Raw genomic sequence first — 18,657 nt, forward strand, 5'->3', positions numbered from 1 at the left:
TGTAGCTAGAGGCATGAAAATTTCGAGTGACACTTATTTCCTGAATGTGGGGTCAAAGAGAGACAGATGGATGTCTGGAGTATTTGTGTACTGTGCATGTAAAGCAGAAAGTTCATTTAGATGTCTGAACAATACAGTTCAAACCACAGCTGGAAGAAGGCATTTGTTGTATGTGAGTGAAGTCGTGCATTTTAATAACAGGGATACAGTGTGACTCCTTCGATTGCCTGGTGCAAACAGATCATAGACTTTCAAAATGCAAAAATTATAAAACACTTGGAGATGGTTTATCTTTTAAATAAACAAATAAAACTCTGTACTTGATGCAAGAAGTGAAGCTTGTATGACTTGAGAAAAGCTTGCGTGGCTGTTTTCTTACTGTGAATTGTAAAATTTATGGGTCAGCCCAAGAAATAAGTTGTCTGAAACTTCATGTGAGCCTGTCCCAGGCAGCTTTTCTAGCCTGTGCCACTCCAGCAGTGTGTTCACAGGCTCTGCCAAGCTCATAACGGGGGTTAGACTGCTCTCTACTGCCCAGTTTTGCCAATGTATATGTATTGATGCAGAGCATGGAAAACTGCAGATCCTTTCCTAGCACTGTTGTGTCAGCAAAAACTGCTTCAAGGGACATGGTCTCCTGTGCAGTGTAGTTGCATTCTTTGTATAAGACATGATGTGTCAGGTATTTCTGTATGCATGGAGAAACCCCCTGCTCTCAAACCAGCTGTCTGGCAGGTACGCTATTGTGGTTTCTGCTGCCCTTGAGTGGGGCTTTTGCAGGTGGCTGAGGAGATGGTAGGGATTTCCTCATGAAAGTATTTGGTTGAGTTGATTGTTTTCTCTCGCAATAATGTAGGCACCAGGTCAAAGGGTACAAAGCAAGCCATGTATGATACCCCCCAAAGTGAACAGGAATTATCTGATGCAGAGATTGCCCGGAAGCTGCAGGAGGAAGAGCTCATGGTAAGTAGAGAGGGTGCATTAGTCAACTTGAAGGAACTAAGGAGGTCAGGAATGACAACTTTAATTTGCAGAGCTTTTATATACAATAATGACTTCAGGAACCCAAGTTTTATATGAATATACGAACAGTTGACAGCTGGTATTCTGACACTAGAGCCCTATTTTCTGAAATAAACACCCAATAATTAAATGATCAAAGCACAATGATATTAAATGAACATTTCCAGGCAGGTAAAGATGGTGTGCAGTCAGTGTGGTCAGCCTGGGAGTGAGACAGGCCAGTGCCTGTCTTTGAGTGAGAAGACAGTTGGGTGGGCAGATAGATGAGAGCAAAACTCAGCTAAAAAGCTGAAATGACAGTTTAGTGTTGGGTTGTGAGGTAAGTATTGACCTAGCTAAGTATATGTGGAGAGGATGGTAGCGTCTTTCTATGGGCATCTACTTGCCCTCACCAGGATGTTAATGGGTACGAATAATTCAGAAGTGTTACTCTTTGTCTCTGTTTTTTCCCCCTGACAGCCCTCCTTTTTTGAAGGGTTTTTTTTCTTGGTTTTGTTTTTCAGGCTAATGAGGCAGATCAGAAGGCAGCTCAAGTAGCCCAAGATGAGGTGAGCAAGAAGTCAAATGTTTGTGGTATTCCTTTACTTGTGGAAACTACTAAACCCTACTTGTCCCCTCCGACCCTGTAGTTAATTTCTTTCCTCGTAGTCTCTCAGGGCTCCAGTAGGGGTTGTCCCTAGTTGGTTTTCATGTGTATCCTCAGGCTGGTCAAACAGGGAGTTGCACTGCTCAGGCTACCATAGATGCTATGAGATGAACCCTCCCACTGAAGGACAAGGGGTAAAAGGGCAGAAAGTCTCTGCAAACATAGTTCTGGCAAATTAGGGATCCACTTGGTATTCTGAATGTAGTCAGTCTTAATTCTGCTCTGTCACAGATCACAAATAGGTGAAATTCTGGCTTTTCACCCTTCCCATTCAGCAGTTTAAACAGTTAAAATAACTCACAAACAGTTAAAAAAACCCACAAAAGCAGTAAAGCTGTCTGACACACTCTCTTTATTTTCCCTTCTAGGAAATTGCCCGACATTTGATGGCTGAGGAGAAAAAGGCTTTAAAGAAAGGGAAGGAGAGAGAAAGGTCCTCCTTGGAAAAGAGGAGACATGATCAAGACTGGAAGGTATGTCAAGCTTCAGGAGGCACTGCAAATGAAGTGCTATAATGTTATTCACATTCCAAGAGGGAGGTGAGGATGTGTGGTGGGAGCAAAGGGAATTATGCAGACTTCTGCACCAAAGAGTCTTGCTGCCTGTTACTTAGCTGCTTCCCAAGCCTTCTAGAACTACTGACTTGGTTAGATGCTCTTTGCCTTCAGTGTCAAGCAAGGTAAAGCCTTCAGCTCTGGCCTTGGAGAGTTGGCACAGGATGTCACAGTGCCTTGTGGCCTCCCTCAAGCACTGTCAGTCCTCGTGGTGCAGGACTTACCCTTTGCTGAAATCCTGAATGTAGTGATAAAAGCAGTAGTAGGTTCTGTTTGTGCACCTCAGGAAAAGGACAATGCAGCTGCCTCAGTTGTCACTCTATTTCACAATAAAATTGGCTCTAATGGAAGTATTGAATGTATCAAGCATAAGTTTTTGTATGACTAATACTCTAGAGGCTTGCCTAGCCAGTGTGGCAGGTGGTAGGAAACAGGTTCCGTGGTCTGCACTGGTGAGGTGCTGAAGGGGGTGTTGTGTTAATCTTGAGGCTAGAGATAGCTCTGATGTTTTCAGCCTCCTTACTGTGTTTGAGTGATTGCAGCTGCATGCAGTTGATCCCTCCTGCTCAGCCCAGCCTTCTGCAGTCTGGCTGTTGCTAGTTGGTTGTATAAACTGATGCATGAAACGACTGCATGGAGCTGTGGTAGCCTCAACGCACCTGCTGGTGTCTTGCAAGGTATGCACTGCTTTCTTTTCTTCTTCCCATCAGCATGATGCAAGTGAGTCCATGCGCTCAAGGTCAAAAGAAGGGCCTGAAACTCAGCGACACAAAGGTGACAGGTCATCAAGGTGAGCTTAAACTGCCTAGTAAAAATGGGGAAATGGAATCAGGAAGCTGCCCAAAAGATAAGTCCTAAGGAGGAGTTGTGGAGCGACCAGCCTGAACCACTCACTTGGGGCTTGGTAGAGAGCAGAGATTTTATTGGTAAAAAGAGATTGAGGGTAAAGAGCTCATGAAGTTTTTGGTGACCTGCGTCACTGACTGTGCTCGTGGCATTTGTCTGTATCAGTCTTCCTGCCTGGCGCTGATGGAGATGGATGAGCTTGTGCAGTGGCATTTGTTAAATGGCAGAGGAACGTTGAGAGGGTTAAAAAGCTTCTAGGGATGTGAAACCAAATGTCATCTCTGGGCAGGAACGAGCAATCATGATGCATTTTCCCAGCTGCTCCCCAGTTAAGGTCTGTATACTGCTCCCACTGCTGTCTGTAGGCACTTTACTGCAAAGAAGTGTTTTGGGGTGCCTCATCCTAGACCTGATGGGAACATGCTGTAACCCAGTGCTGCTTCTGAATCACTTGGTACCCTGGCCTGATGCTCCTCATGAGAGACTGAACCCTGGAAGTGACCCTGGTGGCCTTGCTTTTCAATCTATATATAAGCCTAGAACTTCTTGTTGAATTTGCGAAAAAAATAACAAATGAGGTGTGCAGGTAGACACAGAGAGATCTTATTAAAATAGTCTAGGATTAAAACTGGGCAAGTATTAAATGCTTTAAAATGTTGCTCCTCTGAGTGGGGTTTGCAGCAAACTTCGTAATGAAAATTCTTTGTTTCCTGAAACCATTATTAAATGAACATGGTCCATGAAAAATAGTAAATACTGTGCATTTCTCTCTGTGGGAACAGTAACAGGCTATGCTCAGAGGAGCTGGTCTGCAGGTGGAAAGTCTGGGCCAAGAACAGTTTGCATCAAACTGACAAGGACAGCTTTTGCCATGCTGTTACGTCTTTGAGGTTTTATTTCCCTGACACTTGTTTTTTACTGCACTTGACAGGTCACAGTCTCTCCTCGATGACTTTGAACACCCTCGATACTACACAAGCCAGCCCAGCCCCTTGCGCCAGACTGCCAGACCTGAGCACTCTCCTAAAGGTAGGATTGAGTCCATGGTTGCCCCAGCACTTGGGTTACTTCTTTTTTTTCTTTTTTTTTCCCCAAATAATCAGCCTACAGGACAGGATGTTTGAGAGAGGGGTGCTAATAGAGAGAACAAATGGAAATTATTGCCCCAAAAGACAGGTGATACTATTCAATGTTCAAGTTGTGTATTTGGTGAGCACATTGCAGTCTGAGAAACTAAAAAGTTGAACAGGTTTTCCTTGAGTTTGTCAAACTGCTCTCTACTTGTCCTCTTTAATCTCTTAATGATAAATGACTGTAAATCCAGGCAGCAAATGAAGGAGAAATAACACGAAGACAATGACATGATGGATTTTAGGTGACTCACTAGTATCAAGCAATCCGATACAAGACAAAACCTCGCCGTATCATTTGTCTGGAGGGTGTATGGGATGATCAGACAGAATCTTGTCCTTAGAACAGGCTTGTTTTGTTCTGTAGCATCTCAGTGCTGCTTTGTTGGTTCATTTTCTGAAGTAGCTAGGCACAGAGTGTGGTTAGGGTCACCCTCCCCAGTTTTTTAAATCCAATTACCATTTGTTTGAATTATCTGTAGAGTCTGTGGGGGAGGAAAGGGGCAGCCAGAGTTTGACTTGGTTGCTCAGATTTCTTCCAGCTCTACTGATTGTGATTTAAATGTGGACAACTTATTTCCCAAAATTTAAAGCTTGGGATTTTTTTGCATTCTATCATCATCAAACAAGCTGGAAAGTTGATGGCATTTCATATAGTTTCTAAGCTGTGTATTTGTTCAATTTAATTCAATGAGATTGTGAAATGTGGCTGCAATGCCGTTGGCAGCTTAGAATAAATGCAAACATCTGCTTGACTTCTGGACTGCTTGACTTCTGGATCTGTCCTTCCTTTTGTTTGCATAAAGTAATGGACTGTTCCTGTTTATGATATTTGACTTTACCTGGAAGTCCCACAGACATCCAGGAGGGCATGACAAGTAAAAGATTACTGCAGGTAGTATTTTCTTCACCAGGATCTATCCTTATTTTTTATTTCTCTCTGTTTTGCTTTCCAGGTTCCCGTAGGAAGCAGTAAACTCTGCTAGCCTTTGCTTTGGTACTGACTCTTCTGTAGCAAACATTACTGGAATTGCCAGGCAATTTTTCAATTCCTTACCCAATGGGAGGTACAGCCTCCACTCCCAGGATCTCCTCTTTAAGTGTCATCATATTAATAAGGAACAGTTGTTCATTTCAGTTTCTTACACCTATATCATCATGTAAACAGTGCAGTACAATCTAGCCACCACTGAGCTGCGTGAATCAACCGGCTGATTTAACAGCTCCCACTTGTATTGTTTTGCGGCCTTCGTTTACTTTTACTTTTTTATCTTTGCTGGAGCTCTGATAAATAGAGATGCACATACAACAGGGAGAAAAATCCAAGAATTTATGCTAGTGCAGCAGAATGTGAGAAGTACAAGTCCTTTCAATGTTAGGATGACTTAGCAAAAAGAGTTGTAAAAGTAAACATATTTCTTCCTGTGGCAGATAAGACAGCTGAGCCAACCTGACAGAATCATGCTAGCTAGCAGAAAGAAGAGGGTGTCTTCATAATATACACCAGCAAAAGCCTAAACCTGAGACTAGCAAGGAAGAAATTGCCTGTAGAACAGAATTTCTTAACTGCTGTATTTCTTCTTAGGGTTTCCAGCAGTTTGGGTAGAGTGTGTAACCAGTCATTTACCTCTAGGATATAGGATAGAACAGTTAAGAGGAAATAGAATTTCAACTGGAATTAGACCTTGTGTGCATGACTCTTAAGATGTGCCAGGTAGTTGATGAAACTGCAAGTTGTGGATTAGGAAGAATTACACTAACAGATATAAATGCCTGAAGGGACCTCTGTGGTCACCTGCTTTGAGCTTTGATGTGGTAGAAGCCAAGGATTTGCACTGAAGCCAAATAGGAACTACGGTAACTCCTAGCTCAGTTGCTGATGCACTTGAGTACAGCAACTTGTGTCTGAGCCTGCATGTGTTTTGGAAACATAGGACTGAAGGAGGGCCATACGGGCACTGACCACTGAATCCAAAATCTACAGTTACAGGCAACTTTGAGCTAAACACAGAGTGCCAAACAGTCCACACTGTCTGACTGCCTCCCCTTTACACTGCTCCTGCCCAGCAGCCCAGGCAGACTCCAGTCAGGATAAAATGATTCCTCTCTAGGGCATGGCAAGGTCTGCAAGAATAAGGTGTCTGTATAGATTTCTATATAGATTTGCTCATGCAGTGTTCTTGGACTTTTTTGCTTTTGATGGCTTGGTTTCCCTCCACTCTTCAGAAATAATTCTCATGCACAAACAAGTAGCATTTTTCTTTGGCCACCTCTCATTTCAATTTTTCTTATTAATTTTTTTTTTTATTTTTGCAGTTTTATTCAAGTGCATTTTTTTGACTGCAAAACCAAGCATCTGGACACTGGCTTGGAATCTGTTCATCTGGTACAGGCTGGTTATTCATTTGGCAGTCTAGTTCCCTGCAACAAAGCATGACTGCATTGCCTCTGCAGCCCAGCTTTCTTAGTGCCCGGCACTGAGAGTGTCCTAGCATGCAGCTGTGGTTCTGCTGTTGGGTTTGCTGAGAGGGAGGCAGGACGGTAACTGTACTCATCCTCATCACCTGTCTGCCTGGGAGAGGAGCCGGACAGCTCTGTAGAGCTTTGTGGAGAGTGCATGCTGATGTGGAGCACTGATAGGAAATTGGAAGAGATCATGGCATATGTAGATGGCATATTAGTTCCCTGTTGTTCCTTTGATAGGAATGGTTGGACTCGATGATCCAGTGGGTCTCTTCCAACCTGGTTATTCTATGATTCTATGATTCTATTCTATGGCTCTCTGCTCTTGCACTGATGTACAATTTAAATCCCAAGGCAGTGGCTGTTGTCCTTGGTCAGGATACTTACTGAGGCAAATATCTAGTTCAGGTGAAAGAGCACATTTAATATCACAGCACAGGTTTAATACCTTGCGTTGCCTTGACCAACAACTCAAGAAACCCATATCCTACCCGCATGAGTTTGCTGGCAGCAGTTCCCCTGTGAGAAAACAGTTAGGCCCCAGTAGACCTCTGCCTCAGGTGCACACTAACTAGAAATGTTCTAACATAGAACTTTGTGCATCAGCAGCATCCCATTAACTGCACACCTTTGCTTCCAGACCATGAGCGTGCTCATCTGTATGGACCCTTAAGTGACTTGCAAGAGCATGCTTGCTAGCTGCTTCTTCTCAGGAAATATCCCAGCCAGCGGCTAGATTTTACTGTCCTTGCCTTGTTCCCTTTTCTAGTTCCATCTCTGTCCATTCAGAAGTGTTAACATATTTTTTTTAAGGATCTGGAAAAAGAACAACTTAAACCGTATTTTTTTTCTTGCATTAATTTGATAACTTGGGCCAATGTGGCAACCACATTTGCAATGATTTTATTTTGTAAAAAATTATTTTTGTATTTCATGTAACAGTCACAATTTCTACTGCTGAAAATGCCACTTTATTTCTGTGGGATTTTTCCCTCCATTGTCATCACAGTATTTATTGTTGTGAAATGGATGCCGGGTAGGGTTTTATGAATTAACACTTTCTGCAAATATTCCAGACCCTGCCATTTGTATGATCTAGTGCACCTGTGAAAACTGGTTGGGGAAAAATCCTGCCAAATCAGAAGGGGGTTGTGCTTTGTACTCACTGTGCATAGGGAAAAATGGTGACCCTTTTGTACAAGGCAAGGGGAAATTGCCAACTAGGAATTCAGCCCTCCCTGGACCTCCGTAGCTGGCCATGATGGGCTTTCTTGCACTGCAGTTGGCTGATGTAACTTCTGTCTTATTCTAATCAGAAAAGTCATGAAGGCCCTGAGCTTGATGACGTTTTAAGAACCTTTTAATTCAGGAGGAATGCTTGGGAGTATCCAAGTTGTTGACTTCAGTGGGAGTGGAAGTGGTACATGAGAAAACTTGGGCTGTTTTTTTTCTTTTTTGTTTGGCAGCTGTGTGATGTCTGAAGAGCAGTTCACTTTGTGGACTTCATGCAGTCAACAAGTGGGTTAGAAACTTCCTGAGGCAAAGGTTGCAACTGGACTTGCATGTTTAGTTACCACGTTTAGAAGGAGATTCTGTGGTCCCATTGAAGTCAACAAGGGTAGAGTTAAGATCATGGATGAGCAAGTAGCCCATTCGTCTTGGAGCTCAGCAGCCTCAGTTCTGCTGGGAGTCAAGAAGATACAGCTTGTGTAGGCGAGATGCCAAATCAGCACCTTGCACATGTGTCCCTGAAAAGAGCCACAATGAAGTTGATCTTTTAAAAAGAAACAATCAGAGCAATATTTCCTTTCTGTGGCAGAAAAATTTTTAAGTAACTTCATTTTTTCCTCTTCTTCTCTTGCCAAATTTCAGTAGCTTTGTGTATGGTTTTGCTGTGGGTTTAATAGCGTGTCAGAGCCCTTGCTTGGACCTCTGCCCAGGTCATTTAGGCCTTGCATTCCTTTCTGACTCTGTGCATTAACAAGGCAACAGGCACCCCATGGAAAGTTCATCACCGTGAAATCCTGGCACTTCCTAATCTCCATCGTAGGCACAATTCACCAGCAAGAGCTCTCGCCACCTTCTCACCTCCGTCCCGAAGCACAATGGTCTGCAGAAGAGAGGTCAGGCGAACCTGAGTGATCGTGCCTTACACGCAGGGATACTCGATGTCTTCAGCATGTTTATCTGAGTCACCTTGCTACGAAATGCTGTCTTAATGTGGACTGTACAGCTTCCTGCAGTGAGAAGCAGTTGTTGTCACATGGATAGATCCAACAGGTTAATCTCATCTTTTTTTAAAGAACTTCATGGGTTTGAACTTAGTGGGGGTGGGAAAATACCAGCTGTTAGGGGATGGATGAAGTATCATCATTGAATTTCTCCTCCTGAGGAAGAAGGACGGAAGTTACTAATGCTGCAGCCTGCTTCACTTTATAAAAGGGATCTTGTATGTACAGTATTTTTATATCTCTGCATTCCCACCTGTCAGGATTTGAATCAGGATTAATAATATTCTCTTACTTAAGGAAAAAAAAGAATTTTTATTTTTACAGGGCTAGACTGTTCTGCGTTTTTATTTTGTGTCGAATTGCAGCCACTGTTACATTCTAGTGTTTTCATTCAGTTTATTGCTATTGATCAATGTGTGTATTATATATTTTTATTATCAAGGTTTTTATTTTAAATCACATTAACCTGTATGCAAACTAACTGTGGATTGCTAATTTATATATAAGGGGAGCACTCAGAGACAGTGTGAGGATTCCCCTACTTAGTTTACACTTGTAACCTAGTGCAGCCAGTCCATGAAACTCATTGCTTCTTTCACAGAATGATCTCCTGGGTGTCTGTCACCCTAAGCAGATTGCTCCTGCCATTCCTCCAGGTAGCACTGACACTGTAAAGCTGTGAGAGATGCAGTAGGAAATGAAGCACAGCTCATAGCATGGACTGATGGGTGACTGAGCTCTTTGCTGTCCTGCTTCTGGCAGCGATGCCAGGGAGGATGCTGCAGCAGGAATCCCCATTGAGGGTGACTTTGAGGGTTACTCTGCCCTATATCCATGGATATAGGGACGGTTTTGGTCTTGCCCCAGTCTCTCAAGATGCTCATTGCTTAGTTTTGCAGTTGCTTTGGGAGGTGGGTGTGGGATATAGCACTGACACACAGCAGTGGGTACTATAGACAGCTTGTCTCCTTTCTTTTTTGTTTGTTTTGGTTTGTTTGTTTGTTTGTTTGTTTTTTGTTGTTGTTGTGGAGGACAAGCATAAACCTACAGAGATCCCAGTTTACTAAACTTTAAAATACGTGCCGTAGCAGGCTTCTGGCTGTGCGGTACCGCTGTGGATGCTCTGGCTGTGTTGTACGTAAGTGCTGCTCAGACTGCTACACCCAGGACAGGCGGCAGGATGCAGGTTTTTTGTTGAGAAGCTGCACTGCCCTCAGCTTTTGGGCTGGAGATGCCATGAACCACCTCCTCTCTGTGAACAGGACAGGGCAAGGCTTAGCTGTGCAGTTTGGGCTCTTCCATGAGAGTCCCAGAGAGGACAGTGGCACACACAAGTGAGTATTTTCTACTTCATGGTAAACAGGTTCCACTGTATCAGTGTTCACTCTAAGTAGACTCCACAGTGTGTCTCCAGCTGCATCTGTGCACTGCAATGTATTTAACAGAAATAACTGCAGTTGTCTCATTTAGCTCTTCAGGATAAACTTCCAGCCTGTTGAATCTAAATATTAGCCATGCAATGAGATGGATCAGTCAGAAGGCTTAAACTCCTCAGAGCTGCAAGTGTACCCTGCATTGCAACAGCTAATCCTTAAATATACATTGTGCACTGACAATAATCTGTCTATGCAAGCCTAGCTTTTTTCTTTTTTTTTTTTTTGACTGTTCACTCTATAATTTTATCAGGTTTGGCATAGAACTTCTGAATGACATTTAACCAAAGTATCATGTCTGTGTGCGTATAGCATGTTTTGCTTCATTCTCCTGAATTCTCATTGAATGTAAAGGGAACATTGCCTTGCCCCGTGTTGTTCAATAAACAGCTGTATTTTGTTATCCACCACATCTTTCTGTCTTTCTGTGTGTTTTCTGGAAACACTCAAGTGGGGTTACACAAGAGCAGGAGAAAACAGCACTTTGTTCCACCCTTAGCTTCTGGAGCTTGGCTGCTTCCAATAATTATGTTCTTCCAATGTAATGGATCTTTAATTTCATTATTTCATGATCAGAGAGATGGGGAAAAAAGCAGTTTAGGGTCTTGGAAGGGATCTGGGCTTTTTCATTTCCTGAGTTTATGATACTGAAAAATAGAGTTGTGTAATTATTTGCAAGGGTAGGATACTTTTTTCTTTTTTGTTAACATAGCTTTTTAGTTCACAAAAAGATTGCTTGAAGAGAACAACTCACCAAGAACAACTAACACCTACAGTAGTGAGACAGAAGGTAAGGCTGCAACATGGCAAATGCACTGTGACTGACATCTTCAATGGCATCAGCTGAGGATGCAGATACATGCAGCTCAAGCACAAGCAAATGTGAAGCCACTTCCATCACGAATTCAGTTGGTGGTAGAACATGCTAAAATAAAGGGGAGGTTACTAAATATAAAGTCCACATCTTAAGTCCAAGTGGTAAACCTTTCTTAAATCTTTATTTACTCATTTCCCTCTGCTTGCCAAGTATAACCATTGTCCATGGGAGCAGAGAGTCCTTCCACGCTCTGCTGCTCGGTGCACGAGGCTGTACCTACATGGGCCAGGGGTTTTCCTTCCCCAGTGCTGGATTGGCATAGGAGTGGTCTGACTCCAATGGAGTTTCATTTGGGTCTTGATTAGAGGTCGTGTCACAGCACTACCCCAGAGCTTTCAAATGCCTTTATATCTTCTTTACCTCTAACCAACTCTATCTCAGCAGCCCTTAAGTGTTAGCATGAAGTGGATGTAGAGAACGGCAAATCAGTTAGAAAATTAAAAGCACTAGGACATAGCAGTGGAAGAGACTGGTTGTAAAAGCAGGGCACTTAGAAGCACTAAGAGCTCTGCCAACCTAAAATTTATTGCAGCCTCTTGTCTCAAGTGATGGGGTTGGTCTGTTTTCTTTGAAAGGCTTCTTTCATGCGAGCCTTGGCATGAAACCAAGTAATAACTTCGTTAAGCATTAGGCTGTGGTGGAAGGGAGGCCAGCTGGAGCACTGAGTAGCATCTTTCACCTGCTGCAGGGATGTGCACACAGAGGGCTGTATGTGGGAACCACAAAAAGAACATTGAAGGGACACTGGGGACTTTTTTTTTCTTCTTTTTTTTTTTTTTTTTCCCCCTGTATTGGAGGAATTACTGATCTCTGGGTTTCCAAGTTGCATGCAACTCTCAACCTGTATGGACATGGGTGGCCATCGGTGATGGATCCACGTTTCCCAGGTATCCTCCAACCATGAGAGAAGGGAAACCACAAGATACTGCTTAAAGTCAACGTTGCTCGGTATCCAGCATGTTAACTACCTCTTTGGCTGTTCCACCCTGTACTGCAAGGTAGGATTTGCAGGTGGCAGCTGCCGTCTCCCACCTGTGCAGATATCCCAGTTGCTCATCTTCCACCCAGGTCCATGCTGTGTAACTGCAGGCTTTGCCCACAAAGACTTAACTGTGCACTTTTTGGGAGGACTGAGCCCTGTTTACAGGCTGCCAGTGGAAGGACCTGCTGAGCTGGGGGCGCTCACACACAGCAAACAGGTAAATGGCTTTTCATGTTCAGGTGGACAGCCAGTGCTTGTGTGCTGGCACTCACTTTGCATTACAAACAAACATGGGTGGGGAAAATGTGACTCTTACCTGGAACTGATGCTCGTCTTGTTCACAAAGCAAGCCATGGCTGCAGAGTGACCCAAGCCTAAACAAGCTGGGGTAGCTGAATACAAATGGCTTGGTGTAGTAGTTACAGTATGTATGTACCATTCCTTATTAGTTTCCTGGAGATCTAATGGGTTACAGCATGTCTGGAGATAGAGAGCATCCCCTCTGCCATGTGAAACCCTGGTATATGCCTGAGACTATTCCTTCTCAGTACTGAACACAACCAGCTCCTACATCTCAGTCATAGAATCATAGAATCATAGAATCACGAGGTTGGAAAAGACCCCCAGGATCATCGAGTCCAACCAGGAATATCAATCACTTTCATATCAGTCCTTTGTGCCATCAATCAGTTATCTCAGGTCAGGTCATTGTGAACATCACAATGATTTGTTCTTTCAGAGACAGTGATCCTTGAATAGCGTCCCGAGTCCATCAGTTTTATCCTACTTTACCCTGGCTGGAGTTTCTGACACAGTTAAAGGCGAAGCAGAGATTTAGTAAATGAAACCTAAGAATGATCTGCAAGTCAAGTTTAAAACAAGTACAGAACTTGAGTCGAGCAGCTGGATATTTGTTGAATGTCTGTGTTTCTCTGACCCCAGAAGGACCAAGACAAGCGCTGGAAATTGCTCTGTCCAAACCTGCTCCTGTTCCATGTTGCTGAGGGTGAGTAGCAGCTCTGAGCCTTGATAACTTAATTTTCACAGTTTCCTTTCCTTGGGTGCTGCTTTTGCCTAGAAATAACTCTCCTACTGTGTCCTTTCCCCCCCGAAACGAGCATCCTCAGTGACTCATTTCATAGCCTTTTCAAAACCAGGCTTCAAACAGACACAAATAGCCCCTAGCTGATGCGGGGTCTCCCAAACCGCCACATGATTTCTATTTCTATATAAACAGCGTGATGACACATCACTGAACAATTTTTTACTGCCTATTTTATATTTGGATGCTGTTTCATTTTTATTAAAACCCAGTTGGCAGTTGCAGTGCCTAATTATGAGCCAGAGGAACATGAGCGTGTCTCACCAATGGGTTTTATGCCCAGGTGAGCGGTACAGAAGCTCAGTGGCATCCCCTTCCCTGGGCTAAGCGTGGAGCTGGGATGGACACTTACACAAAATGTGCTCCACAGTGTTGCCTTCCCCCTCTCTTCATCCTCCACAGGTGCAGGCAGTGTCTGAAGAGGGTTGGCATGGATGTGCTTGCCACCAGAGGGTTCTTGAGGAGCCTGAGCTTTGTCCCAGCAAGGCTGGAAAAGAACGATTTGTAGTTTTAACAGTTAATAACGTAACAGATGGAGCTTTACCAGGGTAAAGATGGTGTCTGTGAAGAAGATGAGATGTCTGGCTGCCAGATGTCACACTGCACGGTGTTATGAGTAGTTGTGCTCAGCATTTCATGGGACACAAACTCTACTCAAGCACTTCACTTGCGCAGTTCTATTCCGTTGCTACTCACAACTGATGAACCACTGAAGACCAGCGTGAGGGTGCATGTTGATGTCTAGGAATATTTCTGCCATTAGGTGTGAAGGCAGGTCTGGAGGAAGAGTTTGCTTGCAGCCTCCTCTCAAAAGGCAAAGGATCAAGAGCAAGGGTTTCTCAGTGAATTTTCTGGTCTGCTAGCAAGCCCAGGCAGCTCATCCTACTGGAAAAGTTCTCAACTGGATGAAGCAAGTCCTGTGCACTGACAGGACTGCCCCTATTACCACAAGCAGCCTGGGAGGGTCAGTGCAGAGCATCTCAAGGGACAAAGGGATGCATTGTTGCAGCACCTGAGGCACAGAGGACCCACAGCTGCTCTGAGTATGGCCATGACTACAGACCTGACAGCAGCTGTGTCCTCTGGACATCCCCAAGGGATCAGAGGGATGAAGAGGAGCAGTACAGGCAACTGGGATGAGCAGGTCTCTGCCAGGGAGATCTGTAATGACCCAACAGCAGCAGAAGACCAGGTCCTCATGATGCTTCCTCAGAAGACCATGATCCTCTGGGAGCCTAAACCAGCTCTCCTGATGCCAGGAGTTAATTCAGCTGTACAAAGGTGCAAGTTCATGCCAGCTTGCCTCATCTCTGAGGATGCTGAAACAGCTGACCAAAGCTGACCCCTCCCAGCCCTGCTGTTCTTGGTTTTCTGTATTGTTAGCTGGGGAGAGACCAGTGCTCTCACAGGTCCTGGCCAACAAGAATGCTTCCTGTCAGAAATAGATAAACCAAGAAAGGATGGCTTTTCTTCTCTGTGGGACAGACACTGGTAGTTGGTCTGAGGAAGATGTATGTTTGAAATCGGCGTGTGCTGCTTGACAGGGCCCCAGGCCAAGCCACTGCAATTTGTAAGTCACTTTCTGCTCAGCTGAAAACATTTTATTCTCTCTAAGTAGTCTTCCCATTTGCTCAGTTGCAGGTGTGCAAATAGAGAAAGTGTTCACTAGAGGAGGATGAGATAAAATCCCCAGCAACAACGGACAATTTCACAATCTGGGCTGCCAAAACCTGTGACCCAGCCCAACTCACCTGAATTTTGAAGAGATAACACTCAAAATGAGTGTTTCAGAGAACTGGAAGTTGTTGCAGAAATAAAACAACAAATAATCTAAGTACAAATGATGATCTTTGTAGTTGGTTAGCGGGATATTTATGAAAGCAGCACAAATCTGGGCAAGAGAGGAAGCATCAGGGGGCTTATTCATTGGGTCCTACACAGCACAAAGACTGAAGTTAGTGCTGGTCACCCTGTGACCTTAGTATGTGCAAAACTTCACCCTGCAGGTTTTGGATCAGTCCCCAAAGCAGTTCAACTGCATGAACATGGCTCAGGGCTGGAGGTCCTTTGGTGGTTAAATTTTGTGTTGCATTAAACTGCTTTTACTTTCAGATAAAACTGCATTGCAGCTAACACCGATACGTCTGCGCTATGGAAATGGGACCTCAGCTCCCATGGAAACTTTCTGATACCCCATGCTTACTGGGTATGGTATTAATTTTTTTTACATTCCTCACATGGGTGGACTTAACTCAGTTTGGTGACAGCTGTGGTGTACAATTCAGTCCCTTCTGGTGAAAAAACCTTTTCCCCTAATATCCTTAATAAGGGATGGGAGGAATACTTGTCAGTTTATCTACTGCTTCTCCTCCCACCCCACCTCACCCTTGGGAAATGAAGGGCAAATTAAAAACACAAGCTTGAAAATAAACTTGGATTAGTAAAGATAAATTATAATAATCTCAAAAAAAACCCCAAACCAATGAAGGTGGAAAAATACTTTATTTTCCTTTTAAGTAGCTTTTATTTCGCTGATGGCAGTTCAAGCATGCTGGGCGCAGGGATGCTCCTGTGCAGCACATTTTGAATCATGGCTCTCTCTAGTGGCCAGACCACAGGGAAAGAAACAACTGTGCAGTCACTCAGTGGCAGAGCTACAGCTGCATTTCAAGGCAGACAAGGGTACCAGCTGGGTTTCAATGTGCTGGCACCCCACTGCAGAGAGCAGTGAAGCCGTACGGCTTCACTGCATGGACTGACCAGACCACAGGAGCAATTAGCAAGTGCAGCCTGTAATCCTAGCTGCGAGGTGTGCCTGTGGAGGAATCAAATCTGGGACAGAGATACTACTGATGGTGCTGTAGTCCTGCAAAGCCCTCAAGGTGAAAAGTGTGAGTGGGATCTGTTGGATGAAGCCATTTCAAGCCCTCCAGAATTCAAAACACCCTATAGATTCAGTTCACACAACTCGATTGGGGCAGCAATGATTATTCACATTACAGCCACATTGCACTGGGATCTGCACACTTGTCTTGTTCTTTTCAGTGCGCTGCAGCTGGGAACTAATAGCAGAGAGATTCCACTGTTAGGCTGGCCAGTGATCTTTGGAGGTGTCTATTTTATTTTATATCATTTGACACCATGGTTGGTAATGACCATTGACACCTAAACTACTGATTACTTACAGGGTAATATTTGGGTAATTTTTCTATTGGTAACACAACACATCTTGTATTTGTCTCATATTAGAAGCTATGTGCCAAAAACATTATTTTAAATATTGCCAAGTGTATGGTAAAGCCAAACACTCAAAAATTAGTAAATAACAGAACTGAAGTAGTAGAGATAATATTAATTTAGCCCCTTTGCCAGTACGCAGTGTAGGTTGGAAAAGATCAGTCCGTGTTTTTCCTTGGATTCTTACCTCAGCCTCAGAGCAAGCTCACTGGGTGATGAGCTGTGACTACTACTGCTTGCTGCCATCACCTCAAACCTTGGGAAGTGGTTATAGGCGTGCTCTTCATTAACAACGCAACAGCACACCAGCTACAAAGATATTTAAATAATAATAATTAAAAAAGAGCATTAGATAAGTTTTATAGTAATAAATAAACCTAAAACTTCCTAGAGAACAAGGCATTTGGCCTCTTGACATTACCAACTACCCACAACTCCAGCCAGGAGCCAAAGTCTCCACCACCTTCTCTTAAAAGCTCTTAACACCCTGGAGTGAGTGGCTCCTCCCATTTATAACCAGACTGTCCCAGCCCCCTCTCCTGGGGAGAGGTCATTTTACCCTTAGGAAGATGCTTTCTGCTGTTCTTCTGATGGATATTAACTTTTCTCTGCTTTTGTTGTGAGTGTTTTGATTTACTTTTTCTGCTTATAGAAGTAGACTCCTGTACGTTAAAATGGCTTTCCTAGTTTATTCTCCATGCTTGTTTTAGCTCTTGGTGTGAAATATTTCAACCTGTGGTTCAAAGGGAGTAAATGTTTTACTCTGTTTTTAAGTGCTTTGTTGTATTTTGGAAAGCCTCCTCTTACTGTGGTGTGAGCAAAACTTTAGTGGAACTTGTGGCTGTGAAGAAGCTTATGGCGATGTGTAGCACTTTTAAAAAGCTGTACTGGATATCTCTGTGTTAAGCAACCTGTCTGAAAACTTGGTCTTATAGCCTTCCCTCCAAAGGGAACTGGTGTGAGTGGCCCTACAGTACTGAAGGGTCTGGATGTGACACAGGCTGGTGTGGAGCGCTGCTGCAGGTCCTGCAGTCAAGCTGTTACAGTAAATGGCTGGTAACTCTTTTAAATTTCTCTTGTTGAGCTACTATAACTTGGGGAAGAGAGATGTTCTGCAGCAAAAATACTGCTTAGTGTTGTGGAAGAGGAGAAAAAGCACTTAAGGAAACCTTCCTCCTGCTAACACATTTCCCATTTTGCTGTGCATGAAGGCACTAAAAGCACCACTGCTGTGAGAAGTATTAGGAATTCCCATTGCAGGAGTTACCTGCACCCCACTGTGTTGGTGCTGTGCAAACCTGAAGCAGAAAAACAATCCTCCAGATTGCTTGAGATACATATGGAAGGGAGAGGGAGTCCAGCTACAGGAAGATTGGCTCACTAGTACTGGCTTTTTCTGTTGTTGGTGTATCTTTAAATTTTTGGCTTTGGAAGCACAGCTATATCTCTTTGTCTGAATCCCATGGACTTAAGCACATCACTTTTATCTGATCCTTTTTTTTTCTTTTTGCAGTATTTACCCTTTACAGCTTAATTGGGTTCTGTGTTACTGAAGGCTGCTTGCTACTCAAAGGACATTAGAGAGTTGCATTGAAATATTAATGTCCAGTGCATTACTTCATTAAGGAAATGATCTAAAATGAATGGAGATTGAATTATGCCCAAAATGGCCTATAAAACTGGATGCTGACTGATTACTTAATGATTCTCCTGATACATGATGCATTAGAGGTCTATGTTGACTTTAATTTTTCATGGGCTGAACTGTGTCTTACAGTAACCCCAGCCGGTTGGTTAATGGCATTTCCTTGTAATCAAGAATATCACTCCTTTCTTTCCCTCTCTTTGCACATGTGGTATTTTCATGATATATGAATTGAGGTGTCAAAGTATGTTTTGTGCTTGAGGATGTAATTGAGGCCACTAAATGAGTCATTCCTATTTCAGTGCTAGGAAGGAAACCTGTTCAGAAAATACACCTGCAGCTTGGGAGAGTCCTTGTGACATGTTTTGCCTTTAGCCATGTGCACGTGAACGGTCTCACATGCCCACCAGCCTACGGTACGAGAATGGCTCTGTGGCTAGAGCTTAATCTGGTGCTGACCTCTAGAGAATATTTAGACAGCAGAGAGG

General features: G+C 43.6%; 1 protein-coding gene across 3 annotated transcripts in view; it reads left to right on the forward strand.

The window, feature by feature from the left end:
- Window positions 1-18,657, forward strand: part of CCDC50 (coiled-coil domain containing 50) — a 272,039-nt gene that overhangs the window by 32,401 nt on the left and 220,981 nt on the right. For 2 of the 3 annotated variants that reach the window (XM_069864852.1, XM_069864853.1), the window contains 6 exons: window positions 857-963; window positions 1,527-1,571; window positions 2,038-2,142; window positions 2,934-3,013; window positions 4,001-4,098; window positions 5,156-8,082. In XM_069864852.1, coding sequence (XP_069720953.1) covers window positions 857-963; window positions 1,527-1,571; window positions 2,038-2,142; window positions 2,934-3,013; window positions 4,001-4,098; window positions 5,156-5,175 — 455 coding nt within the window. In that variant the 3' untranslated portion in view covers window positions 5,176-8,082. Of the gene's footprint in view, window positions 1-856; window positions 964-1,526; window positions 1,572-2,037; window positions 2,143-2,933; window positions 3,014-4,000; window positions 4,099-5,155; window positions 8,083-18,657 lie in introns of those variants that run through there. The other variant, XR_011338091.1, reaches the window with a different exon arrangement.

This window comes from Phaenicophaeus curvirostris, chromosome 10, assembly GCF_032191515.1.
Source record: "Phaenicophaeus curvirostris isolate KB17595 chromosome 10, BPBGC_Pcur_1.0, whole genome shotgun sequence".
Taxonomy (NCBI): domain Eukaryota; kingdom Metazoa; phylum Chordata; class Aves; order Cuculiformes; family Cuculidae; genus Phaenicophaeus; species Phaenicophaeus curvirostris.